The sequence below is a fragment of the Vulpes vulpes genome, chromosome 16 (assembly GCF_048418805.1).
Source record: "Vulpes vulpes isolate BD-2025 chromosome 16, VulVul3, whole genome shotgun sequence".
Lineage (NCBI taxonomy): Eukaryota > Metazoa > Chordata > Mammalia > Carnivora > Canidae > Vulpes > Vulpes vulpes.
Window position 1 is genome coordinate 17,193,717 of NC_132795.1, and position 17,131 is coordinate 17,210,847.

At 36.8% G+C, this 17,131-nt stretch overlaps 1 protein-coding gene across 2 annotated transcripts in view; it reads right to left on the reverse strand.

Annotated features, from left to right (window-relative positions):
* The window catches only part of PARD3B (par-3 family cell polarity regulator beta), a 982,784-nt gene that overhangs the window by 458,212 nt on the left and 507,441 nt on the right, over positions 1-17,131 (reverse strand). For both annotated transcript variants that reach the window (XM_072742730.1, XM_072742729.1), the window contains exon 5: positions 6,703-6,791. In XM_072742730.1, the coding sequence (XP_072598831.1) occupies positions 6,703-6,791 (89 nt within the window). The remainder of the gene's footprint in view (positions 1-6,702; positions 6,792-17,131) is intronic.

The window sequence follows — 17,131 nt, forward strand, 5'->3', positions numbered from 1 at the left end:
TAAATATAAACTGTCTGGTGGGCAGAAAAAGTTGTATAGCTTTTAATGGACCACAAAGCAATAATTTTTATATAATAACAGATTTATAGTTCATTTGCAGGTATTTGAGAAAGTCTAAACCCAAAGCATTAACATTCTAGGGTTATGGCATTATTTTAAAGACTTTTAAAAACAAACATGAAAATCTTGGTTAGGGGATCCCTGGGTGGCTCAGCAGTTTAGTGCCTGCCTTCGGCCCAGGGCATGATCCTGGGGTCTCGGGATCGAGACCCACATCAGACTTCCTGCGTGGCACCTGCTTCTCCCTCTGTCTCTGCCTCTCTCTCTCTCTCTCTCTCTCTTTCATGAATAAATAAAAAAATCCTAAAAATATATTTAAAAATAATTAAAACTATTATCTCTACCTTTATAGTGTATTTTTATAGTTTTACACTTAGAACATAACACAAATCTTTCCTAATAAACGTATCACATATCCACATGCTTATAGACAGCTCTTTTATGTATTATATAGAGGCTTTTGGGATATAGTGTTTAGTATAGAGTTCAAGATTTTAGCTTAAGAATTTTTAGGATGGCTTTATGGAGTTTTTGTCTAGCAAATATTTTTTTAAAAGATTTTATTTATTAATTCATGAGAGACACACAGAGAGAGGCAGAGATATATAGGCAGAGGGAGAAGCAGGCTCCCCCGAGGGAGCCTGATGGGAGGGGACTCAATTCCAGGACCCCGGGATCACGACCTGAGCCAAAGACAGATGCTCAACCACTGAGACACCCAGGTGCCTGCAAATATTTCTTTACCCAACTCAAAACCTCTCCTGTAAAACAGTAAAATCTATGTATTATACTGATATCTATTCTTCAAGAAATATCAATCCTCTATTTTCACACTCACTTAAAGTAAATCTTATAATTTGTTAAAGCAATCAATCCTGTTTCAAAACACCACAACTTTTTTGGGGGATACAGTTTAAAGGTTCATTTATATTTTATAAGATTTTCTTTTTTTAGATTTCAGAATAAACTTGTGTGCTATCTATATACATGACAGGCACAATCTTTGGCTAGAAAGATATTTGACAAATGTTAAATTACTAGCATCAAAATATTATCTCAGGAAAAAAGCACAGAAGACTTTTGATTTTATAGATTTTAATATATAGGCAGATACAGAGAATTAAATTTATTTTATATAGATCAGCATTACAAATTTTATACAGGGTATGTTTTACCATGTTCTTATCCATTATTTTAAGATGGAAAGAAAAGCTTTTGAAAGAGGAAGTCTCATAAACGGGATATTTTTACTTATTTTAAAGGGGGAGGGACAGAAAAAGAACCCTTGTGTTATATATACCTGATGGAATTCTGTAGAAATCTCTGTATATATACCCTTCATGAAAGATAAACACAGCAAGTAAGGCTGGACACAATTATTTGAATACTTAATCTCATAAAGTGAGATTTTTTTTACTAAGATGTGGAAATATACACTATTAATGCTATTTGGTTAGGTAAAGTGTAGAGTAGGGTTCAGGGACCAGTGAACAGGATATGTACACAGTAATTTATTTTTTGGAGGCAGACTGAGAATGGAAAACTTAGAGAACGAGGTGGAGAGGACATTCTAGCAGTGGAAAGAAAAAAGGGACTGGCAGCTACTTGTGAAAAATGGACAAAAAATGAAATGTGGGGTAAAGGGAAAGTACATTAATTACACAAAGAAAAGTCTATAATTTCACAAAGATCAAAACAGCTGATTTTATACAACTAAAGTGAGAGCAGAGAGTCACAGAACATTAGGTCCAACAGCATTAATCAAGCTAAATGCCCTCAGATCCAACTGACAAAACTGATTCAACTAATTCCTGGGACCAGCTGCTACCTATCTCGGATTTTAGGACAAAACTCTGGACGAAGGTACAAAATAAAGGGTTAAAAGTGAGCCTGTCCTCAACAGCTACTCTGCAGGAACTCCATGGCAAGTACTGCATTTGGCTCCATCCAGAAGAAACACAGGAAGCCTGAGGGCAAGGATGCCAGAGCTGCAGACGGCTGCAGGTCCAAGTCCTCACAGGAGGCAAATGGATAGCATTTTTAGCCTTGAGATTACTGGACTCAGTCACAGGCCACTCATTTAGAGGAAGGGACAGACAGGGCTCAGGGCAGGTGTGGTGCGGGGGCACATACCTTATTTTGGAAGAAAATCATGACTCACTTATGAAATTAGACAGTTTATAGTAGTGGTGGCTTTGAGTTCGTTGAGTAAATAATTTAAATGAACATCAAAAGAATTAGTTTCTTTATTTGGACTATGGGGAAATTAAGATAAATTCCTAGTAGAACTGTCAGTTTAAAAACAATTAGAGGACATAGCATGTACATCACACAAGTCGTAGCTGGCATACACAAAAGGCTCAGTAACTATCAGCTATTAGGATGATTATTAGAACTTTTTGAGGGATGAGTTTATAGATTAAAAGGAAATTATCTCAAACTTTCCATTTTTTTCAACTGATTTCTTCAGTAAGACTTTTAAAAATATCCTCAGTGGGACACCTGGGTGGCTCAGCTGTTGGGTACCTGCCTTTGGCCCAGAGCACAATCCTGGAGTCCCGGGGTCAAGTCCCACGTTGGACTCCCTGCGTGGACCCTGCTTCTCCCTCTGCCTGTATCTCTCTCTCTCTCTCTCTCTCTCTCTCTCTGCCACTTATGAATAAATAAATAAAATCTTAAAAAAAATATCCTCAGGTATTGTAGGATTGAGGAAAACACTTTCTTCATGATTAGACTGCTGCCATAGAGAAGATGATGGGTAATACATGGATAGAAGGTTTCAGCCGGGTTTCTTCAGGCCCTAACATGCAGGTCTGTCATGTGGAATAGAGTGAGAGATGGAACGTGAAAGAAAGACCTCCCAGAAGAGTCTGTTGATGGCACAGGTCTGCTGGATCATGATGTCTTGTTGATGCAAATATACTGAGTGAAAACCTAACAAAAAATTTGTTGCTGATGATGGTGGGATTCATGTAACATACCTAAATTCAATGTATATTAATAGAGTAGTTACAAGGAGGAAGTTCTACAAGGAAAATAGAGAGGCCAATGTCTGAGGAGTTTATAATCTAGGGAGGCAGGTTATGACAGATAACAAGGAATAATACAAAGCAATGGAATGATAGTAGTAATCATAGTATACTTTTTCTGATTATAAATTATTATTTGGGAGGCAGTATATTAATGGCCTTCTAGCATGATACCATGTACTCTTACAAAAGTATAAGGTAAACATGTCAGTCCCATTTTATAGATAAGTAAACCAATGCCTAAAAAGGTAAAATAATTTGTCAAGCCTCACACCATCTTGACAAGGTAGAGTCAGAACTCAAATTATAATTTATATTCAAGAGCAGGGTTTTTTTTTATTATTTTATTATTTATTTTATTTATTTTATTATTTTTTTAAGAGCAGAGTTTTAAGCTACTCTCCTGTGAGTTTCAAAGTTGAGGCACATTCTGATGAGGCTCAGAGGAAATTAGTACAGGATTAGGAAAGGAAGCTGCGATCAGGAAAGTCTTCCTGAAAGAGGTACATTTTAGATGAAACTGAGAAGGGCAAATGGATCTTCAGTCAGAAAAAGTAGGTGAGGGAATGGAGGGGGCATGCAGATGAAAGAACACAGTCTACACTGAGACACTGAACCAGGAGGGTGTGTGGGCACATAGACTAGTTGTGATATTAAAGAAAGAGGTCAGTGAGCAGGGAGAAAGGAAGGGAAAGACAGAGGCAGGTATTGAGAAGAGAAGGTTGAACCACAAGCTTGAGATCAAATCTCAAAGTGATATGTCAAATTCTATGCTAAAAAAAAAAAAAAAAAAAGCAGACTTAGTTCTGTAGAAAATGGAGTCATTAAAAGTGTCGGCACTAGGAGTGGTGTGATAAATGCTGGGGTTTAGAAATATTTATCTGGCAGTGATATGTGGGATCTATTAGAAAAGAATAAGACAAGATAGAGATTGATTCCTGAGACAGGAGTGAGTAAATGATTGCAATAATCAGATTGGTAATAAGGCTTGAGTAAGAATTACAGGAATAAAGCATGACTACCTGGGGAAGGTTTAAGCAATATATATATATATATATATTTTTTTTTTTTTTGACATGGACTCTCTCAATAATTTGCCGAATGAATGGATATCAGAGGGAAAGACAAATAAAACTTGATGGCTGTTTTAAGCCTGGGAAGAGAGGTAAGTCTAGAGGAAGCAAATTTGGAAATGTGTCAAGGAATAGTTTGAGGTCAGGAATGACGGAGAACTTAGGGATCCGGTGAAGGTCTTTTGCACATGTTGCTTGCTGTTGAAAGAGAAGTTTAGGAGCATTTGGATGGCTTAGTCAGTTATGCATCCAGCTCTTGATTTTGGCTCAAGTCATGATCTCAGGGTTGTGAGATCAAGCCCCTCATGGGGCTCCATGCTGGGAGTGGAGCCTGCTTAAGATAGTCTCTCTTCCTCTGCACTGCCCCCCCCCTCAAAAAGAAAAGAAAAGGTAAGAAAGAGAGAGGAGCTTAAAGTACAATTTAAAAAATTTTTTAAAAACCCAATAGAAACCACCTAAGAGAAACTTCTTGCTTCATCATCAAGGGAAATTGAATAGTACTTCATAGAAGATGCATATTATAAGCCTATTTGGACAACCTCCTCAGACAGTTTTCTTTAAAAAATTTGTTAATTATGAGTAACTAGTTAATAGATATGCTTATGATCTATGGAGCAATGTGTTTTAACCATTCACTGAACAAATATGCTGCTAGTATGTTCCAAGACCTGTATGACGTGTCAGGAATGCCTTGGAGGATTCACAGACTTATATGGGAGAATGACAGTTCCAACAAACTGTGGAATGTGTGCTAATCATAACTATAGCAGCCACAAATATTTATCTAGGCTTTCATTTAGCCTTGTACTACGTGCAATTGCCTGTGATAAATCTCATTTAATCTTCATAATAATCTGTGTGATCCTGATACCCATTTTCCATATTAAATAAAATTAAAGAGGCTAAATGATTAGTCTAAAGTTACATAAGTAGTGTTCAAATCAAGGATTTAACGAAATTCAATTGGAATGAAGGAATGGCTTGCTGAATGCTATGGTTTAAGAAATTTTATCCAGCAGTACTATGTCAGATCAATTAGGATAAAGAGATTGATATTCAAGAGAAGAGACAGTGGAGTTACTGTAATAGTCTGAGAGTCATTGCTTGAGCAATGACTATGGGGATTAAAGTATAGGAACAAGTTCAAAATATTTTGAGACGGACTCTGCAAATAATCTGCTGAGCTTCTATGCTACCTACATCAAAGTGACCCCAAAGTCCTATTTTTGAGCCAAACTCTGTGGGGTAGCATGCCATCCTTGCCCCAGGACAATGCTGACCACGTAACTCAGGTCTAAGTGACTTCCTAATTTCTCTTCCTTTGTTTCTTCATCACTCCATGCCAGCTAGAACCAATGTGTTCTCCTGCAGTTGTAATCTCCAAGCTTCCTGCTGCTAGTTGTGCATGCTATGCTGTTAAGATCTATCTCATCCTCCTCTTACCAAAGAGGCTGCAAGAGCTGGAAGTCTGTACTTCCTCTACTTTCTGAACTTGGCCTCAACCTGATTTCAGCTGATTTCTCCAAACTGGGGCTCTCTACATGAAGTTTCTTAGCATGAAATAAAACACAAAAAGAATAAGGGGAAGTGTTCACACTGGAGTCGAAGGATTTGGAGACAAGAGTAGTGGATATAGATTGGGTGTCTACAAGTTACTTAATTACTCTTACCACTATTAAATATGGAATTAGTTTTCTAGTGCAAAATTTGAAGCAATGTAGAAAATATGATGGTAAGAATGGTGGTGGTGGTGGTGGTAGTATCATTATCATCACCGAGATGGTGGTGATGATGAGCACAATACAGTGGTAGCCAACAGTAGCAAATATTCCCATGGCTGACTCTGGCCCAGGCATTGTTTGAAGTTCTTTACATGAATTCATTTAATCTTCATACCAACCCTCTGAGGAAGGTTTTAATATTATTTCTGTTTTACAGACCAGAAACTAGGGCAAAGAGACAAATAACTTGCCTAAGTTCATAGAACTAGCAAGAAGCAAAACTCGGAACTGAACCTGTGTAGCAGCTAAGGCAGGACTGGAAATTAGTGCAGAACAAAGTAATTATTGAGGAAAATGAGAGCAAATGACTTCATATAATGAGTTACTTACATTAAAAACATGAAAAATCCTTGGTGATAGACTGGATTCATGTTATATACATTGAATAAAATATTCCAAGAAGGTTAAAACAGAATGCAAAGCAATATTCAAAGAGCTAATGTCAAAGTGGAACACTCAACCACAATGAACTCTGAAAATTCCCTTTAAACTGTTGTTCAAAGAGAAAAAAAGCAATTAAGAAATCCAGGTTGCTGAAGAGTTGAAAGAGTTGGACGCTCATTTATATATGTTTGTCAGGAAGTTCTTACATCATAAAAGAAAATAGAAGAGTGACTAATTAATTTTAGAATTGAGACAGGTTTCAGTCCACTATTCTACTTATCTTGACCTTCCCTATAAAATAGGAACAACTACAAACTATTAAAGAAACATTATCTCGAGATAACTAAAATACTCTTATTCACATAAAGAGAATACCTCAGTGCATCCTTGGTTTTCGGCGATGTCGGTGGCTCTGGCTGTACACCATTCATAACTTCTCCATCTTCTAAGTTCTGTGTGGAATCCTGCAGTCAAACAAACCCATAAATATGTGGATGCTATGCATAGAGAATTGGAAATTTGAATAAAATGGCTCAATGTGAAATGGCAAGTGGTTTTACTCTCGGTATATATAGTATGCTCCAATTTCTTTGAAGACTGGAAACAGGTGTTAATCTTTTCCGTGCTTTCAATGTTCTTTTCTCTCCTGTTTGGTTTCTGAAATACTCAAATGGGCCATTTACACAAGGCAATGTGTTAAGAGGTTTGGAATACATCATTTAGCTTCCTGCTACTCAACCATAAGCTTTTGGGACCGAGTGTTTTAAATCAGCAAGGAAAGGGGTACCAAAGGGAAGGTGCCACTGACAGGTGGTGATGTATTAGCTTTAATGTACTCTACTTGCCTGCACCCCCTGGTGACACTAAAAATATAAAGTAAGCCAAATCCATGGAAAAAAAAAGTTGCCTGGCAAGGTTACTTCTGTCAAAAGTCTAACAGGATAATGAAAGGAAAAGAAATGTGGAGTTCTTACTTTGTCATAAAACTTTTATTCTGAGAGTGATCTTCAGCAGAGAGAAGCTACAAGTAACCATTTAATTTCTAAGATGGTAAACACTCTTCCGTAACAGACAGGTAAGGGGGCCAGAGAGGGTAAGCACGCCAAGCCAGTGGCCACACTGAGTTGGGTGTTAGATAGACAGAATGGATTCTAAAAAGCAAGCTTGATTTAGAATCTCATTTGGGAAGCATTGGATTTCTGGTAGGCTTTGGAATTGCACTTTAACAGAGGGATTTTGCAGATACACCGCTCTTCAGAAGCAAAGTCAGAAACAGTGTTACTCATGGACTCAGGTTTCAAGGAATCCACAAACCACATGGAGAAAGATCCATTGTCAATGACCACTTGTAAACAGCATTTGTGGATCTGAAAGCATCATTTCAACAACAAAAAGACAATATATCAGTTAAGAGGTTGGGCATAAAGGAATTAAGTTAGGACCTTGAAGAAAACAAGGTGTGGAGGCACAATTCAAGCAGTTTGTCAGTGTGCAATGATTTAAAAAATGTATTTCACTTTTAGACTGTGTGGCAACATTTCACGTTGGGGTGCTGGGTTTGTGAAAGACTCAGTCTACACTAGATTTCGTTTTTTAAAAATTTGTTTTCACTCTTCTATGGGGATAAACAAAGGGAAGAAAATCTAAAAGGTCAAAGAACAATTTTTAGTTTAGGGTAACAAATCTTAAAAGATGAATGTCTTTGAAAGCTTTCAAACATTCCTACTATTATGAAGGGATTGATATATGCTTACAGAGAAAAGAGGGCTGGGAGCTAACAAAAATACTTAGGTAGACAATTTAACAAAATATTTGAACTCATGACTACTGCGCACGTCGGCATATTTACACCTTCTTACCTCTCTTACACAAGGGGGAGCACTCTGAAGGGTAAGGGCATGGCTGGTCCTCCATGAAGTATCCAACACACAGAGCTCATTTAGTGATGCTTAACGAATGCATGAGCACAATGGCATTGTATTAGTTTCCTAATGCTGTGTAATAAATTACCCTCAAATTGAATGCATTAAAAAATCCTATTGTCTCTTAGGGTTTTTGTGGATCAAATATTTAGAAGTGGCTTGGACGGGGGAGTTCTGGGCTAGAATCTCTCATGAGGAGGCAACACTTCAAGGTATCAACAGGGCTGCAGCTTCAATCATTGAGAGGCTTGACTGGGGCTTTAAGACCCACTATTTTTATTTCTTATAAACATTTTATTATGATATAATTCATATAACATTAAATTTACCCTTTTAAAAAGTACAATTCAGTCTATTTTAGCTTATCCACAGAATTTTGCATTCATCACCATTATCTAATTTTAGAATAATTTTAAAAACCCAAAAAGAGTCCCATACCCATTAGCCATCACTCCCACTTCTGCCTGCCACCCCCATCTTTCTCTCCCAACCCCCTGCCCCCACCCCACCCCCAACCTCACCCCACAATCATTAATTCACTTCTTGTCTCTAAGAATATATCTATTATGAACAGAATCATAAGACATGTGGCTGTTATCATTGAGCATGAGGTTATTAAGGCTCATTCATGTTGTAGTATGTATCAGTAGTTCACTGCAGTTTATGGCTAAATAATATTCCATTGTATGGATAGACTGTATTTTGTTTACTTGCTCATCATTCAATGGGCACTTGGGGTTTTTCCACTTTTTCTGATTATAAATAATGTTGCTACAACCATTTGAAATCATGTTCAGCTGTGAAATAAATGTCACTAAAAACAGGTTCTTGTGGGCTTAAGTTTTCATTTCTCTTTGATAGATAGATATCCAGGGGTGAGATTGCTGGGCCATATGGTAACTCTGTATAACATTTTGAGAGACTACTATACTATTTCCAAAGTATTGCACAATTTTACATTCTCATCAGCAATATATGAGGGTACCAATTTCTCTGAATCCTCACCTTCTTGCACTTTCAATTTTCCTTTTTTAAAATTTTAGCCATCATAGTGGGTGTGAAGTGGTTTTTATTTTGCATATCTCCAATGACTAATGATTTGCATTTCTCTAATGAATAATGATGCTGAGGATCTTCTCATGTGATTATTGGACATTTGTAGACCTCCTGTGAAGAAGTATCTAATTATTTGGTTTTTTAATTATTGAATTACAAGAGTTCTTACATATTCTGTATACAGATTCCTTAGACACATGATTTGCAATTATTGCCTCCCTTTCTATGGAGACACTTGCTGAAATTTCTCGATGTGCCCTTTGAAACACAAAAGTTCTTAATTTTAATGAAGTTCAATTTATTTTTTTCTTTTGTTATTAGTGCTTTTTGGCGCTGTATCAAAGAAATATTGCATAATACAAGGTCATAAAGACTTACTCCTATATTCTCCTAAAAGTTTTAAAATGTTAGTTGTTACATTTAGGCATATAACTACTTTGAGTTAGTGTTTGTGCAAAGTGTGACTATATCATTTGTTGTAAAGACTATTCTTTCTCCAATGAGTTGCTTAACAGTCATAAAAACTCAACTGACCAAAAATGTAAGGGTTCATTTTTGTACTCTCAACTGTATTCCATTGATCTATCATGTATCCTTATGCCAGTACTACACGGTCTTGATTATTCAGTTTTATACTAAGTTTTGAAATCAGGAAGTGAGAATTCTCCACATTTGTTTTTCCAAGTTTGTTTTGGCTATTCTGCATCCCTTGCATTTTCATACAAATTTTAGAATCAGAACATCAAGTTCTGCAAGAAAAAAAAAGTCAGCTGGATTTTGGTAAAAATCACATCCAATGAGACAACATTTGGAGTATTGGCATCCTAGCAATATAAAGGCTTTGCATCCATGAACAGTTAACAGCAACTATTAATTAAAATAAATATTTTGGGGGCTCTGTAATTCTTCAAAGATATATATCCACAGAACATCAAAGAAAAAACTGAGATAAAAAATTTTTAACTATTTTTGCCTCTTTGCTTCCTACTCCATGTAGAATTCTTTTGTTGATCCCATGCTATGATAAGAAAATAACCCACTTTCTGGTTCAAATCAACATTCTACAAGGTTAAAATAACTTTTTTTTAGTTATTTTAAAAATAACTTAGATGGTAAAGGTTCTATTTATGTCAACAACATACTTGATACTCTAAGTATATGGAAATATCAGTTAGAATTTGCAAGCAACGTTGGGCCAATTGCAATGTGATAATCCACTCAAGCATAATGCTGAACTGACTACGGTTTTACAGCAATCATGTCAATACCTACGAACTTACAAAAGAACACACACGTTCGCAGACTTCTATGTCTAAGAAAAGAGTCCCACTATTTTGAAAACAGCATCGAAAACTCTTTGCTTTGCTGCAGCTATCAAAAAGAGCAGTAACTAGAGTTTATCATCTCAACTAATGGGCAGTGTTTGTCACTTGCCAAAATCATTTCTCTATATGGCAATAACAGAATTCTTTGATATCCTCTAGAGATGCAGCAGGCAGACAAATGCTCAAGGTGCCCTGCAAGGACACAAAGACAATTCCAATTGACTTCAACAACACGGTAGCAGTGCACTGCTTCAAGACTTACAAATGGCAACTTATTTCTTGACAGGGTCCAAAAAATGACTTTTCCCGAAAATTACAAGATATTTGACAAGCAATAATTTAGGAGCTCTTCTTGGGCTTTTCCTCCACTAAGTTATGTGATGAAGAGTCATGAAATCACACATATCTAAAAATGACTTTTTTACCCCTCTCGTAGCTTATTTAAATAACTTTGAGGAAAATCTGTGAAGTCTGACTTTTTAGTTGGGAGGTAAAGGAGCAAAAATAATCTGATGATGAAGAGGTAGAGGTAGAGGTATAAACAAATGGTGCTCAACATACACGATATTTCCTCAACTTCAGACTTGAGAAATATTAACTGTGTCATTTTAAATCCCCAAACTTGCTCTAAAAAGATCAATGGTTTGGGAAGCTCTACATTTAATTGTATTAATAAAATTATTAGAATGGCTACCTTTAATGTTAATTTAAAATAGACAGATGTGGGGATGCCTGGGTGGCTTAGTGGCTGAGCGTCTGTCTGCCTTCAGCTCAGAGGTTGATCCCGGAATCCGGGATCGAATCCCGCATGGGGCTCCCTGTGGGGGGCCTGGTTCTCCCTCTGCCTATGTCTCTGCCTCTCTCTCTGTGTGTCTCATGAATAACTAAATAAATCTTTAAAAAAATAAATAAAATAGACAGATGTGATCCACTGCATAGAGTATAAGGATATAAAGCAACTTCAAAACTTATTTTGCCTTCTACTTTTCCCCACATTACAATTCTTTGCTCTCTGATGAAGTTCAGCAGAAAGTTCTGTCTCGCCAACCCAGCAGAGGCCTTGAAGAAGTTTGTCCTTTATCTCTTTTGTCAGAGCAGAGAACATATCATATGTGGCTCTCACAACAGACAAGTTTAATTACTACAATTTTTTAAAAAGTGAACATTTTTAGCAACACTTTCAGGATCATGGGAGCATTTCTGACAGCCAGAATGAGTTGGATTTAAACATCACTGCACTATTTTTAGCCTTAAAATCAACACTTACATAAATATTCCCAAACCAATTAGCAGCAGCTGGGAAGTAAAGGTGTTTACATTTAGTTAGCACCAGCGCTAACAACTTCGAGGGCTCACAGGCTGCTTGAAAAGGGCGCAGCACCAGGCCAGGCACTCCTCCCCAGGGCTCCCCAGGGTGATCAGGGTGTTGGCACCAGGCTACCATTTCATGTTTCAGTTGGTCTAAGTCACTGATTTCATCAAGGAGAGCGTATTCATCATGTAGCCTCATTAAAGTTATACACTTCCAAATAAACTTAGCACACTTGATCAAACTTTTTTGGAAGAAAATGTTACCCAAATTCTCATTGCTTTTCCCTAGCCGACCACAGCTCTAAAACAATACTAAAAACAGTTTTACAGCTCAGTTTTTCATCTCTCAGATGAGAACTAAAATAGCTGTCCCGTTATCAACAGATGTCTTTGACGTATAGGTGAAAATATATGGCTCCGATGTTTTCCCCCCAGTGCACTTCAGCCACATTTGAAACTATATGCCCACAAAATTTTAACTGCAATTGAATTATATTTCAAAGCTCAGGTGCATATTATAACAATATTTGCATTCTAAAAAGCCAACTGCAAGTTTCTTTTGAAATTGCACGTGAATTTTAGAATGAGAGTAATAGAAAAATTATACAGAGAAGATTTGAGTGTCAGGTTACATGCCTGATGCTCATACATAAACATAATGTAAATTTTAAAATTAAAATTCTGGGCATAATTTCAGAATCTTTGTTTTTACATTTTAGAACAAGAATATCTGTGCTAAGTAAAAACAAGTTGTATTTGATAAGCACACATATAAAATGATCATGCATTTTGGTAGTCAAGCACCGTTACTCAAGCTTGACCTAATATATATTCTTCATGCCTTGGGCAACACCTTACCATGGGAAATCATGGCTGCATAGATATCACCTCAAAATGTTTCAGTTCTAACAATTTAACATGCCCACTATTCATTGTATATATATTTTTTCATATTTTGAGTTATAAATATATATATATTAGATTGCATATCTGTATGCCTAGAAATTGGCAAGAAAATTGGAGATTTGAAAAGTACTAAATTTCAAGTTTCTTAAGAATAAGGACAATTTTATTTATTTTACTTTTAACAGAGATCCTCAAACTTTAGCATTAACAGAATCACCTAGAGCCCGTGAAAACAGTTTGTTGGGACCCATTGGAGGTTCTGATGCGGTAGATCTAGGGTAAGCCCTGTGAATTTGCATTTCTCACAAGTCCCTGATGCTTATAGTCAAAGAACCATACTTCGAGAAACACTGTCCTATAGTAATTAGTGGAGACCTTCAGAAATCCTTAACAATATTAATTAAGCACTGTAAAGAATGGTACTGATGAGCTAGTCTAATCATTTTATAGCTAAGAAAACTGAGACCCAGAACAGAGCTAGTCTAATCATTTTATAGCTAAGAAAACTGAGACCCAGAACAGAGACCTAGAACAGAGAACTGACTACCCATCTTTACTTATTGTGACAGAGATAAAGCCGGAATCCAGGATTCTTGATTTTGGGTTCAGTGCTCTTTTCTGAATAGCTACTGACTTAATGAATGCTGACCTTATCATTCACTTTATCGATCCTGTTTTCTTTCAATGACATTAGCAAAAATTCTAATAATGCCTTGAGTATATTTTCTCTTTCAAAGATCTCAAAATATTTCATATGTAACTAGATGCATATTCATGACAATTCTAAATAATCTCTTAGCATTGCTATTTTAATTTTATGCATGGACATACCCAAAAACAAAAGGATTAATGTCTTGTTCAAGGTGAAACTAAGAGTCAAAGAATGAACCAAAATTACTTAGGACCTATGTTTCCTGAGATTTAGGTCCGCATGCAAGCATATTAAATATATTTACATTGCAATGTCTCTCAATTACAGATTTTCTGCAAATAGAATAAAGAAACAATAGCCTATCATAAAACATTAAAATAAATGATTTACATGAAAAACTATCAAGTGTTTCATTATTTTGAAGATTGAGCTCTAACAATTCCATTTTTTAAAGAAAAAGTTATTTTTCACAGAAAACATTTAGATCATAAAAATTATTCCCCAAACCTTGGCTATGAGGTGTCTGTGCCCAAATATGCACCCACTGTGAAGCCACAAATAAGTTACCAGAATAGATGTGGGACAAGACTGGACTGGATTTAAATAATTCTGCAGTCTGTAAAATACACTAAAGTCAGCAGTCTTCCAGTGGACTGTCTCGCAGAGACTGCACAGCAATGAATGGCATGCTGCCCAGGTTAAAACCCACCAACAACTCAGAGTTCACTACACCTTCTCTTCATCTGGTTTGTGTCCAAGAGATATTATGGGGTTTTAATAGGTTTAACAAAACAAATTTTAAAGGGGATAAACTAAGGTTTTGTAGTAAAATTCAGCTCTGGTCTAAGGCAAAGGAGAAAGGTTCCCATAGAAGTTCTCTTGGGATGCCTGGGTGGCTCAGTGGTTGAGCATCTGCCTTTGGCTCAGGTCATGATCCCTGGGCCCTGGGATGGAGTCCCACATTGGGCTCCCCGCAGGAGCCTGCTTCTTCCTCTCCCTATGTCTCTGCCTCTCTCTGTGTGTCTCTCATGAATAAATAAATAAAATCTTTTTTTTTTTTTTAAAGAAAAGGAAATTCTCTCATTGCTTTGCCTAGTAACCAGACACCTGATTTCCTGGGTCTCACATTCATTATCTATAAAATGGAGACAAGAAGATTTCTATTTCCATTCCAGATCTAAAATGTCTCAGTACTTAGTGAAGGTATTCTAGATAGTAAGCCAGGCAAGCCCCCACTGAAGAAACATACTTAGAAAAATTCTCCAAGAGATCAAGTAAGAAGTGATTATTCATTTGAACAAATGCTTTCTTGGAAAGCTTCTCCTAAGAAGCAAATTCTCATAGAAATGTATAGTTTTACACTTTCTTAACATACTGATTCTAAATAACTTTTGAGAAACAAATCTATGGCATGAGGTAAAGCATACTTAAAATAAAACCCTCCCATCTATACCTCATTATCTGTTAACTTACTATCTTTTCTTCGATATTTCCTTTCCTTATTATTAATTAGCACAGTAAGAATTCATTGTTATAAAAAAAAATTCATTGTTATGATTTCCCAGTATTCTAATTTAGGTTTGAGAAGACAAATGAACATTTTTTAATACTTGTTTTTAAATGTACACATTTTATACATTTTACCTGCTGGGTTTTTTTGTTTGTTTTTTTCGTTTATGTGTTCCTGGTACGAATTTATAAAGCGGCCTTGACTAAACCTGATACCAGGGAGTTAAGACCCAGTATGAGTTTAAAGAGCAGAGGGATTCTCTGTTTTGTTTGTGAGATCTGAGTGGAATAGACTCACTGACCGATCCCATCGAGGTATCAAAGGAAAACCACCATTGATGTGAGGATCAGCATGTCACCTGCTCAGATCTTTCCACAGAAGGCCAACACCGATCAGTCGCTGCTTTCCAAGCAAACACATTCAGTGAAAGGCTGCTTTAAGATTTTTAGAAATGCAGAAGTTCAGAAGTTCAAGAAGGCGATTCTGCAACCCCTGTTTTAATGTCCACGGCTTCTTACTCACACTCAACACATTTTAAAAAGTGCTGAAATGAAAAGTGGAAAGCACATGTGTTTTCTCTTCCATCACAACACTGACACAAACATATTTATAATGACCGCTTTGGTTTATAATTAGATTCTTGCCCCCACCCAATTACAGCTGATTTTCCCTAGTTTTCTATATTATTATTATTTTAAAAGATTTTATTTATTTATTTGAAAAAGAGAGTGTGCACAGCAGGAGGAGGGGCAGAGGGAGAGTGAGAAGCAGAGTCCCCTGCTTAGCAGAGGGCTGGATCCCAGAACCCTGAGATCATGGCCTGAGCCAAAGGCAGAGGCTTAACCAACTGAGTCACCCAGGCACCCTCCTAGTTTTCAATGTTGTTAACCACTTCAAAACCGCTTGAGCCTAAGCCGAGGCACAAGATAACCCCATGTATTCCTGAAAGGGTGACAATATTGAACAATACAGCACACTCTCCCTTAAGGGTCTGCTTGAGATCATGCTCCTACCATAAAACATATGCTCGAAGGTAAACATCTGCTGCTCTTCCACTTAATCTATTTAAACTGTACCATCTTCTCAAATATTTAGAACACAGGACTGCAAAATGGACAGTCTGATGGCACTGGGGCCTCATGTGTGTCTACATACCATCACCCAAAGCCAGTAAATTGAAAAAGACTTGAGGAAGTTAGGATAATTCAGCAATTACAAAAATTTCTAGCTTAACTCTTTTCATTTTGCTGGCTGAAATACATTTCATTCAGGTTTGACTCAGGTAAATGTACCACAGGCATTTAAGCAAAGCTATACAAATTTCAGGTTTGGTTGAGAGAGTATACAGATAAAAGGACACAGTATTAAAGGACTCCTTTTCATTCGCATGTGCCTTTCGCTTTGCTGGCACAGGCACATTTCCCTCTTGGGCTTCACTATGAAAATCTTCAGTATGAAAATGGGATGCAGAAAATTCTGAATCCACAGACCAAGTCCATAAAGACTTAAATGTTAAGAAAGAAAAAAAAAAGGACCAGGAATTATGTGTATGTTTGGTTTAGGAGTAACTTTCAAAAATATTTTCAAAATAAAAGAAGTCAAAAGTCTTTGTTGCATAAACCTTTATAATTATAAATTACAACTATGTAAATTATAAGTTTACAACCTATCTTCATTCATGAATAAGACACATTCAAGGACTTGAAAAAATATCTTTCTCACTGCCTTCATCCTGTTGGCATTTACTCTCTTCTCATCCAGCCCCCTACTCCCCTCACCCTGCCATGTGCACTTGTTTCTCTCCTATGACCTCCATCTATCTTTCCACAGAATCATTTTGCCATTCCCTTTATCATTCTTGCATTTCACTTCGTGACACCTTTATTGGAAGCCTCTGGTTTTAAAAAAGCCATCTCCCTAGTTTATGTTTTAAGACCATTCGAAAATAAGCACTGGGGCAGGATCTTCCCTGGCAATGTAAGGTGCACTTGAAGCAATCTTTGCCACAACATATGTGAGGAATGAAGAACAGCAGGAGAAGTAAAAGTATAGCACAGGGAAAAGAAGTAGGGTAAGACGGAACCAGCTGTGCTGTCTTGGGTGTTAACAGCATGTGGAAACA